This window comes from Salvelinus alpinus, chromosome 31, assembly GCF_045679555.1.
Source record: "Salvelinus alpinus chromosome 31, SLU_Salpinus.1, whole genome shotgun sequence".
NCBI classification, from domain to species: Eukaryota; Metazoa; Chordata; class Actinopteri; order Salmoniformes; family Salmonidae; genus Salvelinus; species Salvelinus alpinus.
Window position 1 is genome coordinate 28,471,181 of NC_092116.1, and position 21,142 is coordinate 28,492,322.

Below are 21,142 nucleotides of genomic sequence, written 5' to 3' on the forward strand. Positions count from 1 at the left end.
TGGCCTCAGGCCAAACCACAAACACCTCTCTCTCTACCTCTCTCTCTCTCTACCTCTCTCTCTCTCTCTCTCTACCTCTCTCTCTCTCTCTCTCTCTACCTCTCTCCTCTCTCTCTCTCTCTCTCTCTCTCTCTCTACCTCCCTCTCTCCCTCTCTCTCTCTCTACCTCTCTCTACCTCTCTCTCTCTCTCTCCCTCTCTCTCCCTCTCTCCCTCTCTACCTTTATTGTCATGGGAAACAGATATGAGAGAGGAGGGAGAGGTGTGGAACCAGACTCTCTCTTCCTCTCCTTCTTTTTTGATCATTTTCCACCAGGCTCAGTGTGTGTAGAATAATAGGAAACACCACCCACACACACACACACACACACACACACACACACACACACACACACACACACACACACACACACACACACACACACACACACACACACACACACACACACACACACACACACACACACACACAGGCCTCTCACAGTGTATGACGTACGGCAACAGATGTGGAACCAGATGGAACCAGACAGACAGGGCAGGTGACTGTCACACACACACACAGGTCAGGTGACTATCACTCCACACAGTGTGATATGGAAACTGTATTAACATTTCACAGTACTGACAGACAAAGCACTGTTCATTTGTTCCTACCGCACCTCTCTTTCTCTCTCTTTCTCCCTCTCTCTCTCTCTTTCTCTCCCTCTCTCTCCTGTCTCTTTCTCTCCTGTCTCTCTCTCTATCTTTCTCTCCCTCCTGTCTCTCTTCTCTCTCTTTCTCTCCCTCTCTCTCTCCTGTCTCTCTCTCTATCTTTCTCTCCCTCCTGTGTCTCTCTCTCTTTTTCTCCCTCTCTCTTCTTTCTCTCCCTCTCTCTCCTGTCTCTTTCTCTCCTGTCTCTCTCTCCTGTCTCTCTCTATCTTTCTCTCCCTCTCCTGTCTCTCTTCTCTCTCTCTTTCTCTCCCTCTCTCCTGTCTCTCTTTCTCTCCTGTCTCTCTTTCTCCCCTGTCTCTCTTTCTCCCCTGTCTCTCTCCCCATCTTTCTCTCCCTCTCTCCTGTATCAACTGTATCCTCTCTTCTCTCTTTCTCTTTCTCTCCCTCTCTCCTGTATCTATCTCTTTCTCTCCCTCCTCTCTCTATCTTTCTCTCCCTCCTGTCTCTCTTCTATCTCTCTTGCTCCTGTCTCTCTATCTTTCTCTCCCTCTCTCCTGTATCTCTCTCTTTCTCGCCCTCCTTTCTCTCTCTCTCTTTCTCTCCCTCTCTCCTGTCTCTCTCTTTCTCTCCTTCTTGTTCCTGTCTCTCTCTATCTTTCTCTCCCGTCTCTCTCTTCTCTCTCTTTCTCTCCCTCTCTCCTGTCTCTATCTTTCTCTCCCTCTCTCCTGTCTCTCTCGCTCTCTCTCATTTTCTCCCTCCTCTCTCTTTTTCTCTCTTGTTCCATCCATTTATCTCACTCTGTTCCCCCTTTCTCCTCTCTTTTTTGTCTGTCCATTTAACTCACTCCTTTAGGCCGAGGTATGTATAGTTTTTTGTGTGCTCTAGGGCAACGGTGTCTAGATTAAATTAGTATTTGTGGTCCTGGCAACTGGACCTTTTTTGGAACACCATTATTTTTGTCTTACTGAGATTTACTGTCAGGGCCCAGGTCTGGCAGAATCTGTGTAGAAGATCTAGGTGCTGCTGTAGGCCCTCCTTGGTTGGGGACAGAAGCACCAGATCATCAGCAAACAGACATTTAACTTCAGATTCTAGTAGGGTGAGGCCGGGTGCTGCAGACTGTTCTAGTGCCCGCGCCAATTCGTTGATATATATGTTGAAGAGGGTGGGGCTTACGCAGCATCCCTGTATCACCCCATGGCCCTGTGGGAAGAAATTGGTGTGTTTTTGCCAATTTTAACCGCACACTTGTTGTTTGTGTATTTTATTATGTTTTATGTTTTCCCCCCAACATCACTTTCCATCAATTTGTATAGCAGACCCTCATGCCAAATTGAGTAAAAATCTTTTTTGAAATCAACAAAGCATGAGAAGACTTTGCCTTTGTTTTGGTTTGTTTGTTTGTCAATTAGGGTGTGCAAGGTGAATATGTGGTCTGTTGTACGGTAATTTCGAAGAAAGCCATTTTGACATTTGCTCAGTACATTGTTTTCACTGAGGAAATGTCTGCTGTTAATGCAGAGGATTTCCAAAGGTTACTGTTGACGCATATTCCACGGTAGTTATTGGGGTCAAATGTGTCTCCACTTTTGTGGATTGGGGTGATCAGTCCTTGGTTCCAAATATTGGGGAAGATGCCAGAGCTAAGGATGATGTTAAAGAGTTTATGTGTAGCCAATTGGAATTTTTTGGGAATGTATTTCTCCCTCCCTCCCTCCCTCCCTCCCTCCCTCCCTCCCTGTAATATCATGGTATCAAAACGTCATAATACTATAGCGTTTTAGAGTACTGTAGCACCATTTCATATGATACTACCGACTTTTTCAGCTCTACCGATCTAAAGAACCTGCTGGCGCCCTTTTATCAAGTGTTTATAAAGTCCATTTTTTATTATATATTCAGTTGAATTTAAACAACAGCCACTAGTCTGTTGTATGAGCCACTTCACATTCATATCATGTGTGGCAGCTGTAATCAGGCAGCCGCATCCCCTAGCAGCCCTCACTCCCCTGCTTCTCTCAGCATCCCCTAGCAGCCCTCACTCCCCTGCTTCTCTCAGCATCCCCTAGCAGCCCTCACTCCCCTGCTTCTCTCAGCATCCCCTAGCAGCCCTCACTCCCCTGCTTCTCTCAGCATCCCCTAGCAGCCCTCACTCCCCTGCTTCTCTTCGCATCTCCTAGCAGCCCTCACTCCCCTGCTTCTCTCAGCATCTCCTAGCAGCCCTCACTCCCCTGCTTCTCTCAGCATCCCCTAGCAGCCCTCACTCCCCTGCTTCTCTTCGCATCCCCTAGCAGCCCTCACTCCCCTGCTTCTCTCAGCATCCCTAGCAGCCCTCACTCACTTGCTTCTCTCAGCATCTCCTAGCAGCCCTCACTCCCCTGCTTCTCTCAGCATCTCCTAGCAGCCCTCACTCCCCTGCTTCTCTCAGCATCTCATAGCAGCCCTCACTCCCCTGCTTCTCTCAGCATCCCTAGCAGCCCTCACTCACTTGCTTCTCTCAGCATCTCCTAGCAGCCCTCACTCCCCTGCTTCTCTCAGCATCTCCTAGCAGCCCTCACTCCCCTGCTTCTCTTCGCATCCCCTACCAGCCCTCACTCCCCTGCTTCTCTCAGCATCTCCTAGCAGCCCTCACTCCCCTGCTTCTCTTCGCATCCCCTACCAGCCCTCACTCCCCTGCTTCTCCCAGCATCCCCTAGCAGCCCTCACTCCCCTGCTTCTCTTCGCATCTCCTAGCAGCCCTCACTCCCCTGCTTCTCTCAGCATCTCATAGCAGCCCTCACTCCCCTGCTTCTCTCAGCATCCCTAGCAGCCCTCACTCACTTGCTTCTCTCAGCATCTCCTAGCAGCCCTCACTCCCCTGCTTCTGTCAGCATCTCCTAGCAGCCCTCACTCACTTGCTTCTCTCAGTATCCCCTAGCAGCCCTCACTCCCCTGCTTCTCTCAGCATCACCTAGCAGCTCTCACTCCCCTGCTTCTCTCAGCATCCCTAGCAGCCCTCACTCACCTGCTTCTCTCAGCATCCCCTAGCAGCCCTCACTCCCCTGCTTCTCTCAGCATCTCATAGCAGCCCTCACTCCCCTGCTTCTCTCAGCATCTCCTAGCAGCCCTCACTCACTTGCTTCTCTCAGTATCCCCTAGCAGCCCTCACTCCCCTGCTTCTCTCAGCATCCCCTAGCAGCCCTCACTCCCCTGCTTCTCTCAGCATCTCATAGCAGCCCTCACTCCCCTGCTTCTCTCAGCATCCTTAGCAGCCCTCACTCCCCTGCTTCTCTTAGCATCTCCTAGCAGCCCTCACTCACTTGCTTCTCTCAGCATCCCCTAGCAGCCCTCACTCCCCTGCTTCTCTTAGCATCTCCTAGCAGCCCTCACTCACTTGCTTCTCTCAGCATCCCCTAGCAGCCCTCACTCCCCTGCTTCTCTTAGCATCTCCTAGCAGCCCTCACTCCCCTGCTTCTCTCAGCATCCCCAAGCAGCCCTCACTCCCCTGCTTCTCTCAGCATCCCCTAGCAGCCCTCACTCCCCTGCTTCTCTCAGCATCTCCTAGCAGCCCTCACTCCCCTGCTTCTCTCAGCATCTCCTAGCAGCCCTCACTCCCCTGCTTCTCTCAGCATCTCCTAGCAGCCCTCACTCCCCTGCTTCTCTCAGCATCCCCTAGCAGCCCTCACTCCCCTGCTTCTCTTCGCATCTCCTAGCAGCCCTCACTCCCCTGCTTCTCTTCGCATCCCCTAGCAGCCCTCACTCCCCTGCTTCTCTCAGCATCCCCTAGCAGCCCTCACTCCCCTGCTTCTCTCAGCATCCCCTAGCAGCCCTCATTCACCTGCTTCTCTCAGCATCCCCTAGCAGCCCTCACTCCCCTGCTTCTCTCAGCATCCCCTAGCAGCCCTCACTCCCCTGCTTCTCTCAGCATCACCTAGCAGCCCTCACTCACCTGCTTCCCTCAGCAGCCCCTACCAGCCCTCACTCACCTGCTTCTCTCAGCATCTCCTTCCAGCTCTCACTCACCTGCTTCTCTCAGCATCCCCTACCAGCCCTCGTTCACCAGCTTCTCTCAGCATCCCCTACCAGCCCTCGTTCATCAGCTTCTCTCAGCATCCCCTACCAGCCCTCGTTCACCAGCTTCTCTCAGCATCCCCTAGCAGCCCTCGTTCACCAGCTTCTCTCAGCATCCCCTACCAGCCCTCGTTCACCAGCTTCTCTCAGCATCCCCTACCAGCCCTCGTTCACCAGCTTCTCTCAGCATCCCCTAGCAGCCCTCTTTCACCAGCTTCTCTCAGCATCCCCTACCAGCCCTCGTTCACCTGCTTCTCTCAGCATCCCCTACCAGCCCTCGCTCACCTGCTTCTCTCAGCATCCCCTACCAGCCCTCGTTCACCTGCTTCTCTCAGCATCCCCTAGCAGCCCTCATTCACCTGCTTCTCTCAGCATCCCCTACCAGCCCTCGCTCACCAGCTTCATACAGATCATTATGTTTATTCCTTCCTCCCATTCCTCCAGTCAAAGTAGACCTTTTCAAATATTAGCGATATAAGCTATTTTATTCAGTATTCTATTCTATTATACTATACTGTATTCTATTATACTGTACACTGAACAATGTGAAGTTAAATTCAATGTGTTGTATTGAGTAGAAGTTTGAATTTCAGTGACAGGTTTTTGGAAAACGTGAACCAGCGTCCGGGGCGAACAGGATGCTAGGCCACCGATTTTTTTTTTTTATCCCACCGTGGTATTGCGATACTACTTGGTATCATGATATTGTATGATACTGGTATTCTATCGTTTGTAAAATGTTGGTATCATGATAGTGTACAATACTGGTATTCTATTGTTTGTAAAATGTTGGTATCGTGATATTGTATGATACCGGTATTCTATCGTTTGTAAAATGTTGGTATCGCGATATTGTATGATACCGTTATTCTATCGTTTGTAAAATGTTGGTATCGTGATATTGTAAGATACTGGTATTCTATCGTTTGCAAATTGTTGGTATCGTGATATTGTATGATACCGGTATTCTATCGTTTGTAAAATGTTGGTATCGTGATATTGTATGATACCGGTATTCTATCGTTTGTAAAATGTTGGTATCGTGATATTGTATGATACCGGTATTCTATCGTTTGTAAAATGTTGGTATCGTGATATTGTATGATACCGGTATTCTATCGTTTGTAAAATGTTGGTATCGTGATGTTGTATGATACTGGTATTCTATCGTTTGTAAAATGTTGGTATCGTGATATTGTATGATACTGGTATTCTATCGTTTGTAAAATGTTGGTATCGTGATATTGTATGATACCGGTATTCTATCGTTTGTAAAATGTTGGTATCGTGATTTTGTAAGATACTGGTATTCTATCGTTTGTAAAATGTTGGTATGTTGGTATCGTGATATTGTAAGATACTGGTATTCTATCGTTTGTAAAATGTTGGTATCGTGATATTGTATGATACTGGTATTCTATCGTTTGTAAAATGTTGGTATCGCAGTGGTGGGCCGTCAGGGCCAGCAAGGCCTTCTCTGCTGGCCTAAACATCATCAGAATATAATTTTTTTTTTTAAATATATTTTCCCACAAATATGTATTAAATTATTCCCCAGAGTAAGAGTTATACTCTTCATTTCATAGCTTTCCTCTTGGTTGCACTGCTTCCAGTCCCAGGTTGAGATTTGGAGGGCTGGTCTTTATGTTAGATCTTTTATCCAATCATATTCAGCCATCATGTGTTGCCAGGGGTCTAAAATCTGCCCTCAGGCCTTCAGAATCAACAGTGCGGGCGCTTGTAGCTTATAGTGAATGGAAATGAAAATTTAGTGTCAACCAATCAGCTTTAGAGTTGGCTATTGTACGCCTGCTGGCTGGCTCCAGTGTTACACAGGAGCCAGCTAGCAGGCGTAGTGCGTGCACGTCTTTTGATTGGATTACCAATATTGAGAGACAGGTCTTATGGGCAGGTCTATGCAGATCTAGGAAACTGAATTTGATAAACGAATTAATTCGCGTACTACTAAGCTGTTTTTTCAACCCACAATGGCGGAAGGAGGAGAAGATATCGATTTGGTCGAGGATATAATTATAACGCCATTCTCAAGACGAACTTTTCAAGAAAAGTTAGACATTGTAAGGAGAGGTCGCCCGACGCCGACGCTACAAAGCCTGTCACAGGCGGGAAAGGGGTTCCAACTACGAGCGCTATCAATGGCTCACAGGCTCCGAGAAGCACTGCAAACTGTACTCCTGGGAATGCCTATTATTTGCAAGTGATCGATTTGGTGTTTGGAGCCACACTGGCTTTGCAAACTTGAGTTGTCTAACCAAGGCAGCAACGAGACACCAAAGTACGGCTGGGCACTTACAAGCAATGGTGCTTTTGAAAACTTTTGGGGACACCGGAGTGGATCTACAGCTCAACGAACAAGCGCGCAGGGCAACGGAGCTGCACAATGAAAAGGTGAAGGGAAATATTGAAAAGACTCATTGATTGTGTCATGTTTTTGGGTAAACACTGTTTACGCAAAAATGTCAATTTGTCAATTTCAAGGTGACGCAACGCCTGGTTATACTGCGTTTCTGTCTAAATGTATAGTGTCTAGAGCCATGGCATCATAATGATGGTAATAAGAGGTGGATTAATTCGGGTGGGACTGTGTAGTACCTCACTGAAGGCCCAGGCCCCAGGCACGCCACTGTGGTATTGTGATATTGTAAGATACCGGTATTCTATCGTTTGTAAAATGTTGGTATCGTGATATTGTATGATACCGGTATTCTATCGTTTGTAAAATGTTGGTATCGTGATATTGTATGATACCGGTATTCTATCGTTTGTAAAATGTTGGTATCGTGATATTGTATGATACCGGTATTCTATCGTTTGTAAAATGTTGGTATCGTGATATTGTATGATACCGGTATTCTATCGTTTGTAAAATGTTGGTATCGTGATATTGTATGATACCGGTATTCTATCGTTTGTAAAATGTTGGTATCGTGATATTGTATGATACCGGTATTCTATCGTTTGTAAAATGTTGGTATCGTGATATTGTATGATACCGGTATTCTATTGTTTGTAAAATGTTGGTATCGTGATGTTGTATGATACTGGTATTCTATCTTTTGTAAAATGTTGGTATCGTGATATTGTATGATACCGGTATTCTATCGTTTGTAAAATGTTTACATTTTTTAAAACATTTTAGTCATTTAGCAGACGCTCTTATCCAGAGCGACTTACAGTAGAGTGCATACATTTTATTACATTTTTTACATACTGAGACAAGGATATCCCTACCGGCCAAACCCTCCCTACCGGCCAAACCCTCCCTACCGGCCAAACCCTCCCTAACCCGGACGACGCTATGCCAATTGTGCGTCGCCCCACGGATCTCCCGGTTGCGGCCGGCTGCGACAGAGCCTGGGCGCGAACCCAGCCCAGCCTGGGCGCAAACCCAGAGACTCTGGTGGCGCAGCTAGCACTGCGATGCAGTGCCCTAGACCACTGCGCCACCCGTTGGTATCGTGATATTGTATGATACCGGTATTCTATCGTTTGTAAAATGTTGGTATCGTGATATTGTATGATACTGGTATTCTATCGTTTGTAAAATGTTGGTATCGTGATATTGTATGATACCGGTATTCTATCGTTTGTAAAATGTTGGTATCGTGATATTGTATGATACCGGTATTCTATCGTTTGTAAAATGTTGGTATCGTGATATTGTATGATACCGGTATTCTATCGTTTGTAAAATGTTGGTATCGTGATATTGTATGATACCGGTATTCTATCATTTGTAAAATGTTGGTATCGTGATATTGTATGATACTGGTATTCTATCGTTTTTAAAATGTTGGTATCGTGATATTGTATGATACTGGTATTCTATCGTTTGTAAAATGTTGGTATCGTGCCAACACTACTCTCTTTGCTCCACCCCTCCCCTCCTCTCTCTGTCTCCAACAGAATTAACTAAATAACTCTTCATGTTGACCCTTTGTTAAACGGCAGCCATTTTCCAGTTAAGTGTTATTATCCAGTCACACTCTCTTCATGAGTCTTTGTGCTATCAGCCCCGAGGCACAATTCACTCTGATGACTGGGAGGTTCTCTTCCCTGACTCATGTGGTGAATCTCTCAGTGAGACGACTCAAAGGTTTCTTCTTACAAACGATCAATGATCTATTCATCTTTCAGAGAAGATTACCCCCTCCCTGCTTTTATGACATGCATGGACACACGCTCACACACACACACACACACACACACACACACACACACACACACACACACACACACACACACACACACACACACACACACACACACACACACACACCTCTCAGTCTTGTTGAGCAACTTCAACCGGACCAGTGTTGAGTGCTGTTCATCGATCACATTTTCAAAAGGTTGAAAAGTCTACAGTTTTTAGTATGTGTTGTTTTAGCGTGCTTGCTGTTAGACAGTTGAGTCTACACACACACACACACACACACACACACACACACACACACACACACACACACACACACACACACACACACAACACACACACACACACACACACACACACACACACACACACACACACACACACACACACACACACACACACACACACACACACACACACACACACACACACACACACACACACACACACACACACAACACACACACACACACACACACACACAACACACACATTCTGTTTGGTAGAGGAAGCTTTTGCATGTCATAAAAGCAGGCTGAGAGTTGTTCTTCCTCCTATCCGGACGGAGATGGGAGGATGTTGTGGTGGACGAGCACTTAAAGTTCTCTAACGCAAAATAGAGAGGAAAGGACTGAGAGGGAGGGAGGGAGGGAGGGAGGGAGGGAGAGAGAGAGAGAGGGAGAGAGAGAGAGAGGGAGAGAGAGAGAGAGAGAGAGAGAGAGAGAGAGATACTTTGACAATGTAAGTAATAATAACTTGCCATGTCAATAAAGTCAATTGAATTGAATTGAATTGAATTGAGAGAGAGAGAGAGAGAGAGAGAGAGAGAGAGAGAGAGGGAGGGAGGGAGGGATGCTATTTAGAAAGGCCACCGAAGACAGACCTGGCTCTCAAGAGAAGACAGGCTATGTGCACACTGCCCACAAAATGAGGTGGAAACTGAGCTGCACTTCCTAACCTCCTGCCAAATGTACGACCATATTAGAGACACATATTTCCCTCAGATTACACAGACCCACAAACAATTTGAAAACAAATCCAATTTTGATCAACTCCCATATCTATTGGGTGAAATACCAGTGTGCCATTACAGCAGCAAGATTTGTGACCTGTTGCCACAAGAAAAGGGCAAACAGTGAAAAACAAACACCATTGTAAATACAACCTATATGTACAGTACCAGTCAAAAGTTTGGACACACCTACTCATTCAAGGGTTTTTCTTTATTTTTACTATTTTCTACATAGAATAGAATAATAATACTTTTTTGGTTACTACATGATTCCATATATGTTATTTCATAGTTTTGTTGTCTTCACTCTTCTCTACATCCTCTCTTCATCCTCTCTACATCCTCTCTACATCCTCTCTACATCCTCTTCATCCTCTCTACATCCTCTCTTCATCCTCTCTTCATCCTCTCTACATCCTCTCTACATCCTCTCTACATCCTCTCTTCATCCTCTACATCCTCTCTACATCCTCTCTTCATCCTCTCTTCATCCTCTCTACATCCTCTCTACATCCTCTCTTCATTACATTTACATTTACATTTAAGTCATTTAGCAGACGCTCTTATCCAGAGCGACTTACAAATCTTCATCCTCTACATCCTCTCTACATCCTCTTCATCCTCTCTACATCCTCTCTTCATCCTCTCTACATCCTCTCTATCCTCTCTTCATCCTCTACATCCTCTCTACATCCTCTCTTCATCCTCTACATCCTCTCTTCATCCTCTACATCCTCTCTACATCCTCTCTACATCCTCTACATCCTCTCTTCATCCTCTCTTCATCTTCTCTTCATCTTCTCTTCATCCTCTCTTCATCCTCTACATCCTCTCTACATCCTCTCTACATCCTCTACATCCTCTCTACATCCTCTCTTCATCCTCTCTACATCCTCTCTACATCCTCTCTTCATCCTCTACATCCTCTCTTCATCCTCTACATCCTCTCTTCATCCTCTACATCCTCTCTACATCCTCTCTACATCCTCTCTTCATCCTCTCTACATCCTCTCTTCATCCTCTCTTCATCCTCTCTTCATTTACATTTACATTTAAGTCATTTAGCAGAGCGACTTACAAATCCTCTACATCCTCTCTTCATCCTCTACATCCTCTCTTCATCCTCTACATCCTCTCTTCATCCTCTCTACATCCTCTACATCCTCTCTACATCCTCTACACTTGCCATCACACACACACACACACACACACACACACACACACACACACACACACACACACACACACAGGTGTACTAATTCTAGATCATGCATATTGATCTTTAACTGTATTGATTAGGCCTAGTACATAAACAGAAGTGATGACAGGCAGTATTGGGAACCTCCTGTTGTTATTGCTTCGTTGTGGTTCAATAAAGATGTTGCTTATCAATCATCAATCAATCAGTTGTCGATACATTTATGCAGCCCTTTTCACAGATATGTATTTGTTTGCGGTAGTGCTTATTCAGCAATCTGGGCACAACCCCTTTAACCCCTAACGAGCAAACAGAGACAAATCAGATTCCTGTCATGCATCCCAGCTGGCGCACATCCCTTCTATATAGGACACTTATTTTGACCACAGCCCTATAGACCCTGCTAGTGCAGGAATCGGCGTGTATGTACATATAATATAGTATGTGTGTCCTCCAGTCAGCACCTCTGTCACAGTCGATCCTGACGAGAGGAGCACTAGATGGGATATCCGACATGTGTGAATCGGTAGGGAGGGTCAACGACATAGGCTTGCATCTCAAATGGCACCTTGCTTGTGTCCCAAATCTGGCACCATGTTCCCTATTTATGGCACCTTGCTTGTGTCCCAAATCTGGCACCCTGTTCCCTATTTATGGCACCTTGCTTGTGTCCCAGATCTGGCACCCTGTTCCCTATTTATGGCACCTTGCTTGTGTCCCAGATCTGGCACCCTGTTCCCTATTTATGGCACCTTGCTTGTGTCCCAAATCTGGCACCCTGTTCCCTATTTATGGCACCTTGCTTGTGTCCCAAATCTGGCACCCTGTTCCCTATTTATGGCACCCTGCTTGTGTCCCAAATCTGGCACCCTGTTCCCTATTTTTGGCGCCCTATTCCCTTTAGGGCCCCCGGTCAAAAGTAGTGCACTACTATAGGGTGCCATTTAAGATTCCACCAGTATACCCTATTCAATACATTAGGGCTCTCACAGGGCTCTTGCAGACTAACATTAGAAGAGACACACACAGACGTTTCAGAAGGCTATTAGACTTGTCGATCGGGTAGGGAGAGTCACATTAGTCAATGACACAGTGCACTTCTTTTGGGCCAGAAACACGCATAGAGATTTCTCGTCTGATTCCCATCTCTAGCCCATACTTTCCTGTTGCCCTGAGTAAGGAGCTGTGTGTGTGTGTGTGTGTGTGTGTGTGTGTGTGTGTGTGTGTGTGTGTGTGTGTGTGTGTGTGTGTGTGTGTGTGTGTGTGTGTGTGTGTGTGTGTGTGTGTGTGTGTGTGTGTGTGTGTGTGTGTGTGTGTGTGTGTGTGTGTGTGTGTGTGTGGGGAGAGCACTGAGTGCAGATACATTATGGAAGCCCATCAATCAGTGTCGTAACAGGCTAAGTCCCTAACACACACACACCTAAATATTGAATGCCTCTCTGTAGAGAATACATGGAAGAGAGAGAGAGAGAGAGAGAGAAGGGGGGGATAAACCAGAATGGAGAACTGAATGAGAGAAAAGGGAAATTGGACGGGAGAACTTACTCTGGGTATTTGCTCTCTACAGAGTATCAGTCTCAAACTGCACCTTTTGTCCTATGTAGTGCACTGCTTTCAGCCAGAGGAGTACAGCACTATGTAGGGAATAGAGTGCTGTTTGAGAGGATGGAAGACACTGCCTAGTACTAAATGGCTATTATAAACTGTGTGGTTCGAGCCCTCAATGCTGATTGGCTGACAGCCGTGTTATATCAGACCGTATACCACGGGTATGACAAAACATGTATTTTTACTGCTCTAATTACGTTGGTAACCAGTTTATAATAGCAATAAGGCACCTCGGGAGGTTTGCAGTATATGGCCAATATACCCCGGCTAAGAGCTGTATCCAGGCACTCCGCGTTGTGTCGTGCTTAAGTATATTGGCCGTAATGTAAGTCAGTCTTTTGGAGACTCTTCATTCTACGTCTGTTGGCCATTCTCTATAGTACACTATATCCTGTATGATCATCTCCATGATGATCTCTGAACCCTCTGTTGGTTAACTCAACTCATGCTCTGTTGGTTAACTCAACTCATACTCTGTTGGTTAACTCAACTCATGCTCTGTTGGTTAACTCAACTCATGCTCTGTTGGCTAACTCAACTCATGCTCTGTTGGCTAACTCAACTCATGCTCTGTTGGTTAACTCAACTCATGCTCTGTTGGTTAACTCAACTCATGCTCTGTTGGTTAACTCAACTCATGCTCTGTTGGCTAACTCAACTCATGCTCTGTTGGTTAACTCAACTCATGCTCTGTTGGTTAACTCAACTCATGCTCTGTTGGTTAACTCAACTCATGCTCTGTTGGCTAACTCAACTCATGCTCTGTTGGTTAACTCAACTCATGCTCTGTTGGTTAACTCAACTCATGCTCTGTTGGTTAACTCAACTCATGCTCTGTTGGCTAACTCAATTCATGCTCTGTTGGTTAACTCAACTCATGCTCTGTTGGTTAACTCAATCATGCTCTGTTGGTTAACTCAACTCATGCTCTGTTGGTCAACTCAACTCATGCTCTGTTGGCTAACTCAACTCATGCTCTGTTGGCTAACTCAACTCATGCTCTGTTGGTTAACTCAACTCATGTTCTGTTGGCTAACTCAACTCATGCTCTGTTGGCTAACTCAACTCATGCTCTGTTGGCTAACTCATCTCATGCTCTGTTGGTTAACTCAACTCATGTGATCCGGCTCGGGTTGCGAAATTCCTGGAACTTTCAATAAATTCCCTGGTTTTCTCAAAATCCCTGTGTGGGCTGCAAAAGCTGGGCTTTACTGCCCTCTAGTTGTTAGGTGATGCAAGTGCTAAATCTGCTTTAAACAGAGCCCTGAAAACGACCTGCAGGAGATAGATACTGTTCTCTATCTATTGCTCTATTCATCCCTCCCTCTCTCCCTCTTTCTCTCACCCCCGTCTCCATATTTCTCCCTCCCTCCCTCCCTCCCTCCCTCCCTCCCTCCCTCCCTCCCTCCCTCCCTCCCTCCCTCCCTCCCTCCCTCCCTCCCTCCCTCCCTCCCTCCCTCCCTCCCTCCCTCTCCCAGCCAATCTGATGTTAGGTACAGAGATTGACCTGCAGCATGTAGAGAACAGCGTGGTTGCCATGGAGACGGTGTTGAAGGCGTGGCTTCATGACCAGGGCGGGAAGAAGGAACAACTCCAGCTGTTGTTACCACCTGGACTACAGGGAGGGACTACTACACCTAGTCATGGACAGAGAGCTAGTCCAGGTAGTAGTCTGTCTGTCTGTCTGTCTGTCTGTCTCAAATCCACCTGTTGTTACCACCTGGACTACAGGGAGGGACTACCACACCTAGTCATGGACAGAGAGCTAGTCCAGGTAGTAGTCTGTCTGTCTGTCTGTCTCAACTCCACCTGTTGTTACCACCTGGACTACAAGGAGGGACTACTACACCTAGTCATGGACAGAGAGCTAGTCCAGGTAGTAGTCTGTCTGTCTGTCTGTCTGTCTGTCTGTCTCAAATCCACCTGTTGTTACCACCTGGACTACAGGGAGGGACTACTACACCTAGTCATGGACAGAGAGCTAGTCCAGGTAGTAGTCTGTCTGTCTGTCTGTCTGTCTGTCTGTCTCAAATCCACCTGTTGTTACCACCTGGACTACAAGGAGGGACTACTACACCTAGTCATGGACAGAGAGCTAGTCCAGGTAGTAGTCTGTCTGTCTGTCTGTCTGTCTGTCTGTCTCAAATCCACCTGTTGTTACCACCTGGACTACAAGGAGGGACTACTACACCTAGTCATGGACAGAGAGCTAGTCCAGGTAGTAGTCTGTCTGTCTGTCTGTCTGTCTCAACTCCACCTGTTGTTACCACCTGGACTACAGGGAGGGACTACTACACCTAGTCATGGACAGAGAGCTAGTCCAGGTAGTAGTCTGTCTGTCTGTCTGTCTGTCTGTCTCAAATCCACCTGTTGTTACCACCTGGACTACAGGGAGGGACTACTACACCTAGTCATGGACAGAGAGCTAGTCCAGGTAGTAGTCTGTCTGTCTGTCTGTCTCAACTCCACCTGTTGTTACCACCTGGACTACAGGGAGGGACTACTACACCTAGTCATGGACAGAGAGCTAGTCCAGGTAGTAGTCTGTCTGTCTGTCTGTCTGTCTGTCTCAACTCCACCTGTTGTTACCACCTGGACTACAGGGAGGGACTACTACACCTAGTCATGGACAGAGAGCTAGTCCAGGTAGTAGTCTGTCTGTCTGTCTGTCTGTCTGTCTCAACTCCACCTGTTGTTACCACCTGGACTACAGGGAGGGACTACCACACCTAGTCATGGACAGAGAGCTAGTCCAGGTAGTAGTCTGTCTGTCTGTCTGTCTCAACTCCACCTGTTGTTACCACCTGGACTACAGGGAGGGACTACTACACCTAGTCATGGACAGAGAGCTAGTCCAGGTAGTAGTCTGTCTGTCTGTCTGTCTGTCTGTCTGTCTCAACTCCACCTGTTGTTACCACCTGGACTACAGGGAGGGACTACTACACCTAGTCATGGACAGAGAGCTAGTCCAGGTGGTCTACCCATATCTTATTCTGTCTCTATCCCCTCTTTTTCTCCACTTTCTCCCCATCACTCATACCTCTCTCTCTCTTTCTCCCCCTCTCTCCCATTCTCTCCCCCTCTCTCTTTCACCCCCCTCTCTATCTCTTTCTCACCCCTTCTCTCTCTCTTTCTCACCCCCTCTCTCTCTCCCCCCTTTTATATCACTTTCTCCCTGCTCTCTCTTTCGCTTTCTTGCCCTCTCTCTCTTTCTCTCACTCTCTCTGTCCCTGTCTGCAGTGTGTGTGAAGTGTGACATGCAGGAGCGTCTCCTAAGCCCCGCCCTCTTACCTCTGACCCCTGACCTTGGGGTCAAGACGGAGAGCACCAAGGACTTCCTGGTGTCAGGCAAGGGCTTAGCCAATCAGAGCCCTCCGCCTCAGAGACTCAGAGTTATCAAGTAAGAGTGAGAGAGAGAGAGTGAGAGAGAGAGAGAGAGAGAGAGAGAGAGAGAGAGAGAGAGAGAGGGCGAGACGGACAGAGAGAGACAGAGAGAGAGAGAAAGAGAGAGACTGACAGAGAGACAGAGAGAAAGAGAGAGAGAGAGAGAAAGAGAGAGACGGACAGAGCGAGAGGAAGAGACAGAGAGAGGGAGAGAGACAGAGCGAGAGGGAAAGAGAGAGACAGAGAGAGAGCGTTGTAGCCTAAAATCATGACACACACAGACATGTTAAAGTGTCCATTTCTGCCCCATTAAAACATAGCGATGAACACATCTCACTGTGTCTTCAGAACAAAGCAGACTTTGATGTGATTGGTCGGCCTGGGCATTCCAGAACTACAAAGAATGGACTCATTCATAACCAGACATGGATACATGGTCTAGGGCTGTGGGACACACACACACTCACACAGCGAACACACTCACACAGCGAACACACTCATGCACACACACACTTTTGCGCATTTTGAAACGTAATGCTTATAGCTATGCGAATGTAATTAAATAATTTAAATTTAGCCTCAATTGTAGAGTGGCTTTGAAATGTTTGGATCTATAAGGAACGATGCTCATTGCTCACATAGAACACACACACACACACACACACACACACACACACACACACACACACACACACACACACACACGTCTATAACACACACTGACACACACACACACGTCTGTAACACACACTGACACACACACACACACATACACATCTGTAACACACACACACACACACACACACACGTCTATAACACACACTGACACACACACACACGTCTGTAACACAAACTGACACACACACACACATTTCAATAACACACACTGACACACACATGTCTGTGACACACACTGACACACACACATGTCTGTAACACAAACTGACACACACACACACACACACACATGTCTGTAACACAAACTGACACACACACACACACACACACACACACACACACACACACACACACACACACACACACACACGTAACACAAACTGACACACACACACACACGTCTGTAACACAAACTGACACACACACACACACATTTCTATAACACACACTGACACACACACACACACATGTCTGTAACACACACACACACACACACACACACACACACACACACACACACACACACACACACACACACACACACACACACACACACATACACACACACACACACACGTCTAACACAAACTGACACACACACACACATTTATTTTTATTTTTATTTTTTTTGTCCCCTTTTTGTCCCCAATTTTCGTGGTATCCAATCGCTAGTAATTACTATCTTGTCTCATCGCTACAACTCCCGTACGGGTTCAGGAGAGACGAAGGTCGAAAGCCATGCGTCCTCCGAAGCACAACCCAACCAAGCCGCACTGCTTCTTAACACAGCGCGCCTCCAACCCGGAAGCCAGCCGCACCAATGTGTCGGAGGAAACACCGTGCACCTGGCCCCCTCGGTTAGCGCACACTGCGCCCGGCCCGCCACAGGAGTCGCTGGAGCGCGATGAGACAAGGATATCCCTCCCGGCCAAACCCTCCCTAACCCGGACGACGCTATGCCAATTGTGCGTCGCCCCACGGACCTCCCGTTCGCGGCCGGCTGCGACAGAGCCTGGGCGCGAACCCAGAGACTCTGGTGGCGCAGCTAGCACTGCGATGCAGTGCCCTAGACCACTGCGCCACACGGGAGGCCCCACACACACACATTTCAATAACACACACTGACACACACATTTCTATAACACACACTGAACCACATACACACACATTGACACATAAACAGTTGGACTATTGTGAACAGAACCTGAATGCATCACAGGTGGTTTCATGAAAGGTTGTTGTTGAAACACACAGAGACCTGTTTACCTAAATGCCTGACGTAATTATTTTACAAAGTCTCACACACACACACACACACACACACAGTCACACACTGTGTGTTGCAGGACGTGGCGTGCAGATGGTGTGTCTACTGTATTAATGTGTGTGTGTTGCAGGATGTGGCGTGCAGACGGTGTCTACTGTATTGATGTGTGTGTGTTGCAGACGGTGTGTCTACTGTAGTAATGTGTGTGTGTTGCAGGACGCTGCGTTCAGACGGTGTGTGTGAGAGTGTGTTGTACGGCCTGCCCCTCATCATCAGGTGAGATGGACAGACACCACTGAGTTTGTATGATTTATAATAAAATGATTTATTTGTGTTTAATCTTCTTTTACTTATTATCGGCGTCTTTTCATTTTATTGTTTTACAGTAATTGAAATGCACTTAAATAAAGTTTAATATGATCCTCAGGCCTACCACCTGTTGGCAAATGGACTGGGATGAGATGGAGAGAAACCATCACCTCTTCCATGCTCTCTGTCACACACTCCGGGTCAGTAGGGGGAGGGAGGGAGGGAGGGAGGGAGGGAGGGAGGGAGGGAGAGAAAGTTAACGAGGGATGATGAGAGACAGAGAGAGAGATATATATATATATAGAGAGAGAGACAGAGAGAGAGAGAGACAGAGAGAGTGTGTGTATGTGTTTGTGTGTTTTCAGGCTCCTGACTGGTTCCTGTTGGTGCCAATCAGAATTCTATTGGTTCTGGTGTTGTTGCCACTACAGCTGTCAGCCTCCCTCTCCCTCCTCCTCAAACATTACACTAACAAAAGTTCATATTATGTGTAAATAGTTAAAGTACTAAAGGGAAAATAAATCAACATAAATATGGGTTGTATTTATAATGGTGTTTGTTCTTCACTGGTTGCCCTTTTCTTGTGGTAACAAGTCACAAATCTTGCTGCTGTAATGGCACACTGTGGTATTTCACACAGTAGATAGGGGACTTTATCAAAATTGGATTTGTTTTCGAATTCTTTGTGGGTCTGTGTAATCTGAGGGAAATATGTGTCTCTAATATGGTCATACATTTGGCAGGAGGTTAGGAAGTGCAGCTCAGTTTCCACCTCATTTTGTGGGCAGTGTGCACATAGCCTGTCTTTTCTTGAGAGCCAAGTCTGCCTACGGCGACCTTTCTCAATAGCAAGGCTATGCCCGCTGAGTCTATACATAGTCAATTTTGTGTTTGTCCCATTTAGTGAATTCTTGGTTGGTGACCGGACGCCAGACCTCACAACCATAAAGGGCAATGGTTTCTATAACTGATTCAAGTATTTTTAGCCAGAAACTAATTGCTATGTCAAATGTAATGTTCTTTTTGATGACGTAGAAGGCCCTTCTTGCCTTGTCTCTCAGATTGTTCACAGCTTTGTGGAAGTTACAGTACCAGTCGAAAGTTTGGACACCTACTCATTCCAGGGCTTTTCTTTATTTTTACTTTTTTCTACATTGTAGAATAATAGTGAAAACATTACAACTATGAAATAACACATATGGAATCATGTAGTAACCAAGCAAGTGTTAAACGAATTAAAATATATTTTATATTATTCAAAGTAGCCATCCTTTGCCTTGGTGACAGCTTTGCACACTCTTGGCATTCTCTCAATGTTGTCACCTCCAGGTAGGTGTTTGTCCCCTGTGTGCTGAGGGTGTCAGGGGGTTCAGAGGGTTCTTGTCCGGTTCTGGCATTTAGGTCGCCACAGACTAGTACATGTCCCTGGGCCTGGAAATGATCGATTTCCCCCTCCAGGATGGAGAAGCTGTCTTCATTAACGTATGGGGATTCTACTGAGGGATATAGGTAGCACACAGGAGGACATTTGCTCCTGTGTGAGGTGTTGGGTCTGTGGTTGAGGGCAATGTCCTTCAGGGTCCGGGTGAAGGTGGGCACTGCTGCCTTGTAGAGGTGGACCTGGTCGTAAAGGCTGTTCAAGTCCAGGGTGGAATGGTGGGTCAGGTAAACATTTGGTTTTGAGGCACAGTCACTGGAAATACTTGCGTTTACCCGCTGTATGGTAGCAGCATGGAAGTATTTTCCTGGTAGCAGGGTGGAGATAACCACTTGTGCGTTGGGGAAAGTGGAAGAACTTTTTTCAATCACTCCCTTGAGTGCTGTGTCCACCCTTTCCTGCTGGTCCCTCAGGTGGTTTGTGCCTGTGTGTATTATTATGTGGCTGGGTGACCCTAGTTGGTCCTCAGACAGAAGGTCTAGGGCGCGCTGGGTGTTTGGACACCAGAGTTTAGACACTGTGTGTTTGGGAAAAAGTTTATTGTCTTGTATATATTTCCCATTTGAGTCCATATGGAGTACAATCTCTGTTGTCAGGAGGGCTATCGGGGGGGGGTGTCAGGAGGGCTGACAGGTGGGGTTGTCTGGAGGGCTATCAGGGTGGCTGACAGGGGGGGGTTGTCAGGAGGCTATCAGGGTGGCTGACAGGGGGGGGTTGTCAGGAGGCTATCAGGGTGGCTGACAGGGGGGGTTGTCAGGGGGGCTATCAGGGTGGCTGACAGGGGGGTTTGTCAGGAGGCTATCAGGGTGGCTGACAGGGGGGGGTTGTCAGGAGGCTATCAGGGTGGCTGACAGGGGGGGTTGTCAGGGGGGCTATCAGGGTGGCTGACAGGGGGGTTTGTCAGGAGGCTATCAGGATGGCTGACGGTGGGGTGGGGGGGGGGGGGTTGTCAGGAGGGCTATCAGGGGGGGTTGTCTGGAGGGCTATCAGGGGGGGTTGTCAGGAGGGCTATCAGGGGGGCTATCAGGGGGGGTTGTCAGGAGGGCTATCAGGGGGGGTTGTCTGGAGGGCTATCAGGGGGGGTTGTCTGGAGGGCTATCAGGGGGGGTTGTCAGGAGGGCTATCAGGGGGGGTTGTCTGGAGGGCTATCAGGGGGGGTTGTCAGGAGGGCTATCAGGGTGGGTTGTCAGGAGGGCTATCAGGGGGGGTTGTCAGGAGGGCTATCAGGGTGAGTTGTCAGGATGGCTATCAGGGGGGGTTGTCAGGAGGGCTATCAGGGGGGGTTGTCAGGAGGGCTATCAGGGTGAGTTGTCAGGATGGCTATCAGGAGGGGTTGTCAGGAGGGCTATCAGGGGGGGGGTTGTCAGGGTGAGG

The 21,142-nt window shown here is 47.3% G+C and overlaps 1 protein-coding gene across 1 annotated transcript in view; it reads left to right on the forward strand.

Moving 5' to 3' along the window:
• The window catches only part of m1ap (meiosis 1 associated protein), an 80,892-nt gene that overhangs the window by 50,649 nt on the left and 9,101 nt on the right, over positions 1-21,142 (forward strand). Inside the window, exons 5-8 of the mRNA XM_071378823.1 lie at positions 14,171-14,356; positions 15,933-16,092; positions 18,238-18,297; positions 18,449-18,530. Of these exons, the coding sequence (XP_071234924.1) occupies positions 14,171-14,356; positions 15,933-16,092; positions 18,238-18,297; positions 18,449-18,530 (488 nt within the window). The remainder of the gene's footprint in view (positions 1-14,170; positions 14,357-15,932; positions 16,093-18,237; positions 18,298-18,448; positions 18,531-21,142) is intronic.